Genomic DNA, 12,411 nt, shown 5'->3' with positions numbered 1-12,411 from the left:
CCGGCCGGTATTACGAGAAAGATGATTCATCGGCGGGTGATGATTAAGGCCGCTTGGAATGAGGACAATGATTTTTGTAGATCTTAATCCGAGCCTCACTAGGTACACTAGGTATCTTAAAAGTCCTCAGTCCCTCCGACCCTATCAAATCGCTCCATTGTCAATTCTTTTCGGCAATTACTTGGACGGCACGCTACAGTCGATCACCACCAATGCCAAGCAACATGTTAGAATGTCCCGTCATCCATCCTCCCGCCACTGAGGCTATGGTCAAAAAATATCCCACCCGGAAAACCTACCCGAGAGAGTGCGACAAAACAGGAACACAGCAGGCGGATGAAACGCTTTGTCCTCACACGCCGGCCGAACCTGTGCATGGAATGATTTCTGTCCACACGGCCTAGTTGCGTCTGATGGACGACTCGCGGCCGCTGTGCTGCGCATGTCCGCGTGTTGTGTGTCGTGTGAGTACCTAGGCTTTGAGAAAGTGGTCAATCGGGCCGTCGCGATAGGACGGCCGGCTGCCCGCTGGGCTGAGCAACAGGTCGAGTTATTCATCGAAGCACCGTGCATGAATTCTTTTTTCTCAATTCGAGACGGCTGCGTACTTGGGGCCAATGGGTGGCAAGTAACGAGGTTGACATTAGAAAGCTCACAGTTGACTTGCTTCCTGAAGAGGTCTTAAGATTTGAGAAGTTGCATGTGAGGCGGTGTGGTTCTGACGGGACGGGATGGCGGGGTGAAACTGAGTGGCTGAGCTCGTGTAATCGCCCCTCTGGGGCTGCTGCAGTCAGCGATTGCGGGGTGATTTCAGGGCCTTGGCTCCCTCCCCCGGCTGTGATGCCCCTCTTGAGATGGAGCTCTAGGCTGGGTGGCTGGCTGCTTCGATAATTGGCTCCCTTTTGCCGATTGATGGAAAGTTCAAGGCAGCATTTCGACACGACAGCTGAGTTTACCTGGAGCTGAGGAAGCGTAACCTGAAGGGCGGGGGCCGAAAACGCCGGAAAGGGAAGGACAGAGGATCCAAGAACTTGTCTGCTCCTGTCGTCAGCGTACCTACGTATGTGCACGCATGTACGAAAGTAGGTGGAAGTTTCAATCGCCGGTAGATACCAAGTGATTAATAAATTCAACTGCGTGGTTTTAAACTCTATCTACTTCTCTTTCGGTTACCGATCCTTAAACCTTCATGACACAGCTTTAACGGCTTTCCAAAATTGTCTCATGTGTGCCTTATCTTCTTGTTTCGTTCACTTACACAACATGAAGAGGCAAGAGAGTAGATACACAAGAGAATTTACCTTGCAATGTAACTGTTCCTCAACTCTTGCCCCCAAACCTGGGAAGCCAGTTCCACAATTCCCTCGAACACAACACGGCGATGTGGGAAATTATGCCTTTATTATCAGAAAGTCAAGACCGCACGGCTACTTCTCTGAACTCATTCTCGAATTCTCAAATTCAGACGAACCAACAAAACACGGGACGAACAACATGAATGACGTGAGACAAAGAAAATGGCATGGGGCCAACTCGAAAACGTTCCATTCGACAACCCAGCCTCGCTGTGGCCACAAAAAGCGGCAGACAAAAACAGATACCTTAAGTCCAATACATTGGCATTCGATCAAATCTTAACAGATAATTATTGATTGATTGACTCTTTTTTGTCATTTTTGACTTTTTTGATTTATTCTTTTTGGTCTTTTTTCACTTTTGCAGAAAAGCAAGTTATCCAGGGTCTTGGTCTTATAGCGTCCAGGGCCCCCAAACCCTCCCAAACCCCGCTGGTCCTGACCAACCACAATGGTTTTCACCACACCTTCTCAACACCAGATCTCTCCCTTCCCAGTTGGGTTTCAAGCTAGGTCCCGTCCCAAGACTCCAGGCAGCCAGGCCAGGCATGCTATCGATCAAAACCGATGTGTGTTTCCGGGGTTTGCCCACACCCGCCCGATTGGCTAAAAAGCCAACCGATGCATCAGCCCGAATGAGACGCCTTGTTAAGTTGTTGGTGCGCAAGTGCGCGCGCACGAGAAACGGTTCGCCAGGACAGGCGAGGACCGCTGAGGACCGCTGCTCTGGCCGAGCCTCAACTCCGGTGCTCGGCTCCGTGGGACAGCTGGTTGATTGGGCGTGTTGAGTCCTGCTGTGGAGGGTGTGTGTTAAACATCACAGATCACAGGCATCTTGAGTAACTAACACGAGGAAGGCACTCAGCAGCAAGTATTCGTATGCTCCTAACTTCGTTATCCAAACCCCCTCCCTCATCGATCGACCGATGTGTGAAACACGACTTGCTGTATGGGCGTTGGAGGGGTTGGTTCGAGACTCTTTTGGTGCTACGGAGAAGCCAGGGCTAGAAATAGGAGCACTCAAAACGAACACCCTCTCTAACCACCTTCCCGTTCTTCTCGCGTTGTTTCGTCTCGTGTAATTTTTGGTTCGCTCGATCCCGTTCGATTCGGCCCCTTTCGGTGATACACCGTTACAGTGTTACACCTGGCACGGGGTGATGTGGTTGGAACAAGTGTGCGGTTGGTGGTCCATGTGGAACGGTGCGGCGATCAAGGAGCCGTCTTGGGCCGGCAGATGGATGGATGCTTGATACGGGTGGGTGGCTGAGAATTGTTGTTGTCAAATGTTGCTGGACGTGTCGTGATTTGGGTTGGAAATTTATAAGCTTAAAACTCTTCCCTTCCTGGGCGGGTTAAGTGTCAAGAGTGGCTGCTAACGATTAGGGACAGGTTGACGTTTCTAGCTTCCAGTACGAGCCATTCTGCGAGACGAGAACACATTCCAAATTCTTTGAGGTGTTAGTCATGCTAAGGCTCTCCCAAGAAGAAAGCTTATGTCTCATTACATATGCAAAATCGCTGTACATGTGGAACGCAACCCTCGGAACATGAGACAAAGGAGATAGCAATGAGTGTCTGGCTCCCCGCCGCCCCAAAGAAACAAGTCAGCCTGTCCCGTTGGATTAGAGATCGAGTTCGCCCCGGCCTATGATGTTACACGACTCCGCATTCCACGGAGACGATCGAAAAAAAAGGGAGACAAGAGCAAAGCGCCGTCCTGAACAAAACTCCCAAAGAATCAGACGAATCAGGTTAACATGATATGGTATGACATTAAGATCCCTCGATCTTGAGCCCAGAGTTTCGAAAACCTAGGCAAACACCTGTATCCCACCCCGACCGGGAATAAACTGCCCTCCCGGTGGCCGCGGCGGTGGTGACATGCCTGTCGCTCCCGGGACCGGAGGGGGTGGTCCGGGCATATGGAATCCTGCGGGAGGCATATGGTGTGAGGCGGCACCTTGCGGCTGCTGCTGCGGCGGTGGCGGCGGTGGATAACCGTACATGGTCTGAAACCCAGCCGGAGGGCCGCCGGGCATCATGCCCGGATGTGGCTGCGAGTGCGGCATTGGACCCGGCATTGGGCCTCCGTGGTAGCTGCTTTCGTCACTGGTAGTACTGTAATCATCGTCGTCATCCTCATCGTCGTCGTAATCGTCTACTGTGGCATGTCGCTTTTCCCATAGGCCCGGGGCGGCGGGGTTGCGTTGTGAGGAGGTACGAGGGGCTCGGGGCTTCCTCGAGGATTTGTGCTTGCGGGAGGAAGAGGAGGAAACCGTACGCGACTCGTCCCCGTCTACGAGCCAGTAGGGGGAGGTGGTCTCGACGAGGTAGACCTGGCCGGATCCGCTGGACCACGAGAAGATGGAGCCGCTGGAGCGGGTGCTCCGGGCATCCAAGTCGTCGTCATAGTAGCGGCGAACGCTCCTCGCCTTTCGAAAATCGCGGCCACAGAAGTATATTAAGGAGTTGACGGCAAAACTATTTGGGAGGCGGACCTCTTTATAGTCGCCTGAAGACCGCGAGGCCGAGCTACCTGGGCGGATCGACATGATAAACAGACTGGCGTGGGAGTGAGGCGTGGGTGGATATGAGCTTGTGCGTGGATGTCACGCGGCCTACGGCCTTTTTGCCCGTTGATGAGAACGGATATTGGTTCCTCACCGAGGAAAGGTGGCCTATGAGTGCCCGATGAAGAAGTCGGGGTTCAAGACAATCGGGCGGGCTTCCAACAGGATGGTTGTAAAGAAAAGAAAGTCGACCGAGACAGTAAAGACGGGCACTTGCTGACTGAAATACATGAGGATTGCAAACGGAGTGCAGCACCGGAGGCCTGCCAATGCATCATGCTGGCTCCTGGCAAAGCAAGCGCCGCCCCTCACCTCCAACCTGAGCTGGGCAAAGCAGGCGCTTCGAAGCTGTTGCGGTGTTGTCCAGGTTGCACAACGCGGAGGTGGGCGGCGGAGATGGCCCGGTTCAAATTGCACAAGGCTTAAGCATCGCAAAATCACGGCCGACCTGCGAAGCGTTGATCAAGCTTGAGGTGAGCAATACTGATTCGTCAAAGGGCGCCAGAGCTGAGTGCTTTTGGGTTGAAGGGTGTTTGGCACACTAGCCGGGCAAGCCGGGCAATGCTCCATTGGTGTTCCATCTCACGAGGCCCCTCTTGCCCGCATCAGCCACACGCCCTGTTCCAGAGGGAAATACCCGGTCACTGTGAGAGCCTGCAGTGAGTGGTTCTTTGCCACCTCGTCCATGTTTTCTTGACGGTCAAGACGCACGCAGCCGCACCCCGGCCAGGACCTGTCTTCTTCTCCCCGAAAAGAGGGGTGAGGGAGACACAGAGGGATTTCAGGAGTGTCCGTGGACCTCGCAAGAGTGCTCGGCCACTCTCTCATTTGAAAATATCCTTGGGATCATTGACAGTCTGAATTGGAAGTAGCAACATGTTGAATACCCCTCTATCTACGAGAAACGCCCGTCATGACAAAGCGGAGGTTAAAAGCTTCCGGGTGTTCCAACAGAAAGCAGCAGGCTGTCTCAAAGAAGCGGGGCGAAGAAAAGGCCCAGCAACCTTCATGCAGTGATGACCTCGCAGGAAAAAAGTCGACTGAAAGAGACGTCGGGTTCCCTTTAACGTTGGGGTTCCTTCGGATTGGGGCCACGAAAGGCCAGCTTCGCTACCGAGAAGGTGCAAAATCGAAGCGAGGCTAGGTGTCAAAAGACGAATTGCCAAATGGGAAACCAGGATGCCACACCTTCATCGTCAGGAGGTGGGCAGCGAAGCGGCTCACCGAGAGAACGAGAAGCAGTTCCTGCCCAATCATTTAAGCGCTCGATCGACGGTGCGCAAGTGCGGCAAGTTCAGGGACGGCGAGTTGGTCCGACCAGCGGCTTAACATGGTGGCCATTTTGAGGATTGTGGATGTCGGGAGACTCTTGTTCGATGGGAGCTCCGATTAACTACACTACCTAGTTATGGGAAGAAAAGTTAAAAAGTTGCTGATCCTGGCCCGGGGTTAGTTATGCTGCTTGGGCAAACGTTAGTCACTTGCCCATGCATTGGTAAAGTGTCGTCGCAGGCCGCTTGTCTTGTCGTCGGTATGAATGTCACTGAATTTACCGTGCAATTGATACATCTTGGTGCCCATTGGGAAGGGAAAATGTGTATCGCGTATTTGCACCGCTTTCTTCACATCTGGTGAGTAATAGATTATTCCATATGTCTAGAGTCGGGATGGATCGAGAGTCCTAGTGTGGAAAGGGTAACTCCGGGAGGTCTAGACCCGAAATGGCAGGTGGCAATGGCCTCATGCAAGTGCCGAGCAGTGGGGCTCACCATACCTCCGTACATCCCCGCGTCCGGGCTTCCTCATCAAATTGCCTTTGCGCATGTAAACTCAATCTATGTCCACGACGAAGTATAAAGCGGTCGACCATTGCACCAACTCGTAAATTTGCTACTTGTTCTTTGGCCCCCTCACGGGCATGTATTATGCTAGATTGAATTGGGCACAGAGTTGTGGTCTAGGCCACGTCTTGGTCTTCCCACTGCCCGGCAATCGGCTACCTCCGGCGAGCTCGAGACTCCGCTGGTCCAAGGTGATGAACTGATTCACTTCCTAGAACGAGAGCAAGTGCTAGTCAATTACCTACCGACCTTGCGAGTCTGCCTCCTTGCGCTGTCGTCAGGGTGCAGAGTCGTAGTTGGACGCGGCGGATTGTCCTGGGTCCACCCTCCATCTTTTTCCCTTTGTCACCTCGTTAGGCTCAAATCACCGGCAAATTTGAAGCACCGGGAGATATTGGCCGGTTGTGGGCGCCAATATGAAGAAACTGTAAAATCAAGGTACAGATCCACATAGAAGGGAGAGCTGTATTATTTTCGGCATGCTGAGCCGAATAACATGTGCTCTTAAACAAGAATGAGCTCCTGGCACCATTGGCGCATCGGATGATGGAAGAGGGAGCCAAGACGGAGGAGAGGAGGGCTCCATACTGTAGGATGATTTGAGAAAACTATGTCCACATAACGTTAAAAATATTCCACCATTAGAGTAGAAACGATAATCCGGCAACAAGCATGCAATGCACCATCCCTTGTGTTGATCTGCCCACGTCTTCCCTCAAGCTTCGGTTCTATGTCGGGAAGTAATGCCCGCGGGGGCGCTATTTCGGCCCTCCCACACATTCTTTGAAAAACACCCGATCTTCTGAGGTCGAGCGCGCAGCTTCTGCTGCATTTAATGTTAGGTAGCATCTTGCAGCAAGCACCCCCTGGGGAGTCCGGGCGCCAGACACTGGTTCTCTCCCGCCCGCCAATCGCAGTGCCCACTTTTAGAGTTTCGAGATCTCGCCGAGACTCCATCCGGTCGAGTCTGTTCCTGGATTCTTCGAGGCACCTCCTGCAATCCATCTCGCGTCCGCAGCGGCATCTCCCCCCCCTTTTCACCGGCTATCACCCGCTTGTGACGCCACTTGTTGAAGTTACCATTCCCTCCAAACTTCCTGCGTCTTAGCGCGGGGGACCGAAGGTGCTAAATGTGAAAGGCTCCACAGCGGAGATTTGAGGGCGCATTCCTGTTCTGGCAATTGACCAGCAATTCCAGGTTGGAGACCAGCGACTTGACTGGGCGGTCTTCCCAACTCCCTGATCATCACAACACGCCCAACATCACTTCACCAGAATCAAACATACCCTCGACGACACCAACCGCGCCACCCCGAAAGACCTACAGTGACATTAACAAGAGGATCAGCGACTGGGCAAAAGTACCCGGCAAAAGTACCCGGTGCGTTCAAGATTAGGCGAGAAGAAGAATCGAGGATACCGATGAGTTTGAGGAGCGGCGGCGCCCGTCACTAAAGGGTCGGTCGGCTGCCGGCAGCCGTCTCTCTGGGCACGAACAGGTGCTCTTCCCATTTGTCTCACGAGTCTCGGCCATGGAACCGACCGGCGATAAGTCCGGCGATTTGGAGCGCAGGCGGTCGACTCGGGCATCAGTGAGGGTATCAGTCGACCACAGAGACGAGGACTACGACTACGACCTTGCGCTGGAAGGAGGCACAGTTGCCGACGGGTTTCGACCGCCACAGGCTGGCGTGCCATCATCACCACCACCACCACCGTCGGCACCATCCCTCACTTCGACTTCGTCCACGACACTCGTCTCCCCGGGGACTGCAAACTCAACATCGAGCAGTATCCGGTCTTCGAGCACCGCCAAGCCTCACGGTCCTCGGTTCTCGCTCCTCGTCAGAAGTGAATCCAACGCATTATCCCGTCAAACGACGGGTTCAACCGGCTCGACCGTGTATTTTCCCGAAGATGGCCCATACCAAGGTCCGTCGAGTGCATCGCACCCATATCACATGTATACGCAGAATGTGCGGCCAGAAAGGACGCTCAGCATGACCACATCATCGACGAACCCCATGTCGGAATCGTCGTATCGAGGGCCCAGGGGGCCAAGTCACCCCTACGGACTCTACCCGCAAAGCGATAACATCGAGCCCGGATTGGGTCGAACGGATGCAATCCCTCTGGGATTTCGAGGACTGCAGCCCGATCCGTACCAACGACGGGTCGGACCTGAAGGGGAAGAAGTTGGCGACATGATCGGGCCAGACGGGCATACAGAGCAACTTCCACCGTACACGCGATACCCGGATGCCACATACGCGCGCAAGGTGGCGGCGGCCGATGGTGCCTTTGAAGCGGCCACCGGTGCCACAATCCTCCCGGCGGATGTCACACCGACTTCATCGCCGGCCCCGACTATCCGCGGTGCAGGTGGCCTTGGATTAGCTACGAGAAACCCGGAGTTCGAGCCGGTAGATGAGCTCGACTCGCCAAGATCGCGTTTATCTACGCGCAGCTTTCGATCGGACGAGAGCATGCGAGGGATCCGGTTGGACGATGAGGCCGTGTCGGAAAAGAACCGGCCGCCCAAGGGGTGGCAGCTCTGGATGAGAAAGAAGGCCTGTGGCGCCATCCCGTACTGGGCCATGTGCTTAACAGGCATTGTCCTCCTGGTCTTATTCGTCGTACTCGGTGCCGTGATTGGGACCTTTCTATCGAACAAATCAGACCCACCGCCACATAGGAACCCGGTCTGGTAAGTTAGCAATGGCTCTTGGGGGTACATTCTGAGACTAATCTTGTTGCTGTAGGGGCCCACCGGATGATACGATACCCATTTTCCCCCCTCCAGACCTACCGCCCCTGGCCACAGGCACTTTTGCTCTCCCCCTCATGACGAGCCGGGTGTCCAACACGTGCTTTGAGGACCCGACTCTGTCGCAAGCCTGGAGCTGCCAGCTCGTCGTGTCTGGGATGCAAATGAGTGTTTCCCGGCACGGCGATGATTACCACGCTTGGCTGGACTCTAATCGCTCGTACACCTTGTCAGAAAAAGTCTATGCGTACGGGGAGCAGCCTCCATCAATCCAGAAACCGCTCACTCTTGAGGTGGTCCAGGACCGGTTCGAGTCGGCACGTGGGCCCGCCTGGTTTCAAAAAACGCTGTACAACAAGACGGTGGTCCTTCCAGAAGACTGGCTCAATTTGGGGGATGACGACAACAGCAACAGTGGCGCCCAGCAGAGAAGGGCTCGTCACGTTACCATTGTTGATGGGGATATACCCAGCTTAGCGCGCAAGGGGGTCGCACAGCCAGGCGAGAAGCCGTGGATTTGCAGCTGGCCGAATACTTACCTTGAGCTCTTCATCTACCCCCTGCAGAACTCGAGTTTTTCCAACTGGCCTGGGTCCGAATCAGCATCTGCTTCGTCGACAGCCCCAGATTCAACCACCACCCCACCACCGCCAGAACACTCAACCACTGGGACCGAAGATGAAGCAAACAGCTCGCCCTCCGGACCACCGCCTGGTGTCTACACACCGCACGACAACACCGATCTCAACGACCCGGATCTTAAACACAAACAGTTCCATACCCCACAGAACTATGCCCGCCGGCCCAATCCCACGCCTGCTCCCCACGACGACTACGACGATAAAACCAAGACTTCCTCCACCACGGCTTCTAACACCCACACAACAACCTCGACTGGCACCCCCGCCAACCCGCTCGGTCCCATCGACACGGGCATTCCCTCTGCTGCTCTATCGCCCCCGTACCCCCGTGTCATAAAACTCGCTGAGCGCCGGCTGCCAGGTGCGGCTCCAGCCCCAACGACAACAAAAAGAGATGCCGAGGACGAAGAGGATAAAGACGAAGCTGATGGAGCTCCACCACCGCCACCGCCGCCTCCACCACCACGATGCACACAAGTAGAGATCGGTGCACACGGGGAGAAGGCAAAGCCGGTACTCGGCCCAGATGGGATGCCGCTGGTGGTGGAGATCGTGGAGTCAGCGCCGTTGGGGCCGCCCCCTCCGCCTGCGGGTCCTACTACCTATGGGGAGGGTGCTGCGATTGACGTGAAGAAACGGGGATTGGGGCATGTTGATGCCGGGGATATTTATGGGAGGGATGAGGGACCGAATCCGGGACCAACCCCGGACCCAAATCATGGTCCGGGTCCGGATGTTAGTCCGTGTGGGTGCGTGTGGTTTTTGACATGATGATGTCGGTAAGGGGGCTGGGTACTACCTACATGGTATTTTCTATTTTTATTAGGCATTTATTACCCCGGCGTTTGGGGGTCTTGTTACTGGTTTGTCACGAAAAGGTATACCTGGTTTGTTGGGTTTGGGGTGTGTTTTCCGGAATGTTAAAGGAGTGTTCTGTGCTGCGGTGTATCGGGATCTAGGGCCATGAGATGTGCGTCTGATGGATGGTTTCTGGCGTTGACAATTCTGTCGACTGTATCGGTGATTAGGTAGTGGACCGGAACGGCAAAGAAACAAGTGCTTGGAGTCGGAAACGACAGCGAGATATATCATACTCAGTATACTTATCAGCGTTGAGTGATAGTTGTGTTTGCTGAGGAGTAGTAACACAGGCGAACCCTCCCGGGCGGGTTTTATTCATCATCTAAGCTTCCTGATCCCATCTGATGTCTTTGGTATCGTCTCATCCGGTAATTCTGGCTGACAGTGGGGCGTTGGCCTAGACTCCGTTAATCCTCGCTAAAATGTTCCTTTTCAGCCCCTATCTAGGCACCTTGTCTGTACCTTGCAGCAATGCGTCACACTAACTAACTTTCACGCTCAGCCATGCAACATTTTTTTTTCGTTCAATGGATGACCTCGGACATGGGGTCGAATTCGGAGCACGATGCTGGGTTTCTCAGCCGCCTCGCCTCGCCCTCTTCGTTTACTTTTTTCATTCCCACAACCACAAACCTGAGTGCATACGGTAGCCCTGTCAAAGCGACGGAAATAGAGGGCCGTCACGATGTCGGACAATGGGCGTTCGCCGACGGATGTTATCACGTATATCGGCGTGCCGCTTGTAAGTTACAAAATTGGTGTTTTCGTCGCCCTATTCCGCCCCCCCACGGTTTTCACGATCTTTGAAGCAGAACAAAGTATTGACTTACGTCCCAGGCCGTCCTCGGGGTCCTCCCGATCCTCTACAACACCGTCGCGACGCTCGTCGCGCTCTCACGCATCAAGCGCATGCTGCGACACAGCAAACTAACCGCGCTCACCCGCAGCGACGTAGTCAACCGCGTAATCGAGGTCGAACTGCCCCGGTACGCCGTCCGGCCCATGGACCGCCTAGCCGACCGCGACGCCTACTGGACCCTCTCGCGCCACCCCTCCAGCATCCCCGGCGGCAGCTGGACCACCTTCAACTGGCGCATGAACGTCATCGGGCTCAACACGCAGCGCGTCGAGTACGCTGACCAGCTGCGCCAGCCGCAGGTGGATGTAGCGTTTGATGAGTTGGTGTGTTATTTGTTGGATCTGGGCGCGCATCCGGATCCGCATGGGTTTCGGTTGTTGAGGTCGTCGGGGCTGTGGACGCCGGTGGGGTGTACGTTGATGAGAGCGCCGGATGGGGTGAATAATGCGTTGACGATTGCGCCGCTGGATGGGTCGGATGGTCATTTGAGTTTGGCGGTGACGTGGACAGGGCCGTGGACGACGAGGGATCATTCGCATTTGCCGCCGTATTGGGTGCGTTTGTATCCGGCTCCGGCAGCACCGACGGCGGAAGAGGAGAAGGGGGGTGAGGAAAACAAGGGGGGTGAGGAAAACAAGGGGGGTGAGGAAAACAAGGGGGGTGAGGAGGAGAAGGAAAAGGGGGAAGGAGACGCTGAGACTGGGGCAAAAGCACTGGGCCAGAATGAGGAAGCCGGTGGTGATTCCGCGTCGGCAACAGAACAAAGGACCTCCGACGAACAACCCCAAAAGAAGAAGACACCCTCCTCCAGCAGCAGCATCCGCAAAACCTCCCTCGACTCGACCCGCGCCCAAGCCGCGTCCAACGCGCGCAACCCCATCACCTGCCAAATATCCGCCGACGGCATCCTCACCGCGCTCTCCCAGTCCCAACCCGACAGCTCACTCTCCCTGCCTCTTCCATCCGCCGACCAACCCTCCCTCAACTCCCCCGAAACCCTCTACATCGACCACCTCCGCATCCGCTCCTCCTACGCCTCCTCCTCCTCCTCCACCACCACCACCAACCCCTCCATCGGCACCTGGTTCGCCAGCGCAGCCACAGCCTACGGCACCTCCAGCCAAACCATCCTCTGGAACTACAAGATCCTAGACTCGCTTCTGGCGTTCGCGCGGCGCGAGACAGTGCCCTGCGGCGTGTTGGTGTTGTTGGGGATGGCGGATGAGGATGCGACGCCGGAGTGGGACGCCACGGGGGGGAGTCGGGCGCTGGCTAGAGCTGACCAGGCGAGACAGATGGACGAGTTTATGCGGCGGACGAGGGAGCAGAGGGATGCGATGGCTGCTGAGGCACGGATGTCGCCGGTGCAGAGGGCGGAGGCTGCACGGGCGAGGTCGATTAGGGAGTCGGAGGCTATGTTGTTTGATAGTAGGTTTCTTGTTTTTTCTTTCTTTTTTTTTTTTTTTTTTTTCTTTTTTCTTTTTTTTTTTTTTTTTTTTTTTTTTTTTTTTTTT

At 54.9% G+C, this 12,411-nt stretch overlaps 3 protein-coding genes across 3 annotated transcripts in view; 2 read left to right on the top strand and 1 right to left on the bottom strand.

The window, feature by feature from the left end:
* Positions 1–3,169: 3,169 nt before the first annotated feature.
* On the bottom strand, positions 3,170–3,910 carry C8A04DRAFT_24782 (uncharacterized protein; the record flags this gene model as incomplete). Its single annotated transcript, XM_062779305.1, has 1 exon — positions 3,170–3,910. One exon carries the CDS (start codon positions 3,908–3,910, stop codon positions 3,170–3,172), a length of 741 nt encoding a protein of 246 aa, XP_062640899.1.
* A 3,391-nt stretch (positions 3,911–7,301) lies between these two features.
* C8A04DRAFT_9058 (uncharacterized protein) lies at positions 7,302–9,948 on the top strand (the record flags this gene model as incomplete). Its single annotated transcript, XM_062785339.1, has 3 exons — positions 7,302–8,476; positions 8,532–9,538; positions 9,611–9,948. 3 exons carry the CDS (start codon positions 7,302–7,304, stop codon positions 9,946–9,948), a joined length of 2,520 nt encoding a protein of 839 aa, XP_062640898.1.
* A 617-nt stretch (positions 9,949–10,565) lies between these two features.
* The window catches only part of C8A04DRAFT_34223 (uncharacterized protein), a gene marked incomplete at both ends in the record, with an annotated part of 2,433 nt that continues 587 nt past the window's right edge, over positions 10,566–12,411 (top strand). The window contains 3 exons of the mRNA XM_062782752.1: positions 10,566–10,586; positions 10,876–11,503; positions 11,609–12,325. Of these exons, the coding sequence (XP_062640897.1) occupies positions 10,566–10,586; positions 10,876–11,503; positions 11,609–12,325 (1,366 nt within the window). The remainder of the gene's footprint in view (positions 10,587–10,875; positions 11,504–11,608; positions 12,326–12,411) is intronic.

The sequence above is a fragment of the Dichotomopilus funicola genome, assembly GCF_033296635.1.
Source record: "Dichotomopilus funicola strain CBS 141.50 unplaced genomic scaffold C8A04scaffold_3, whole genome shotgun sequence".
In the NCBI taxonomy this organism is placed as follows: Eukaryota; Fungi; Ascomycota; class Sordariomycetes; order Sordariales; family Chaetomiaceae; genus Dichotomopilus; species Dichotomopilus funicola.
This window is presented reverse-complemented; position numbering and strand designations above follow the sequence as displayed.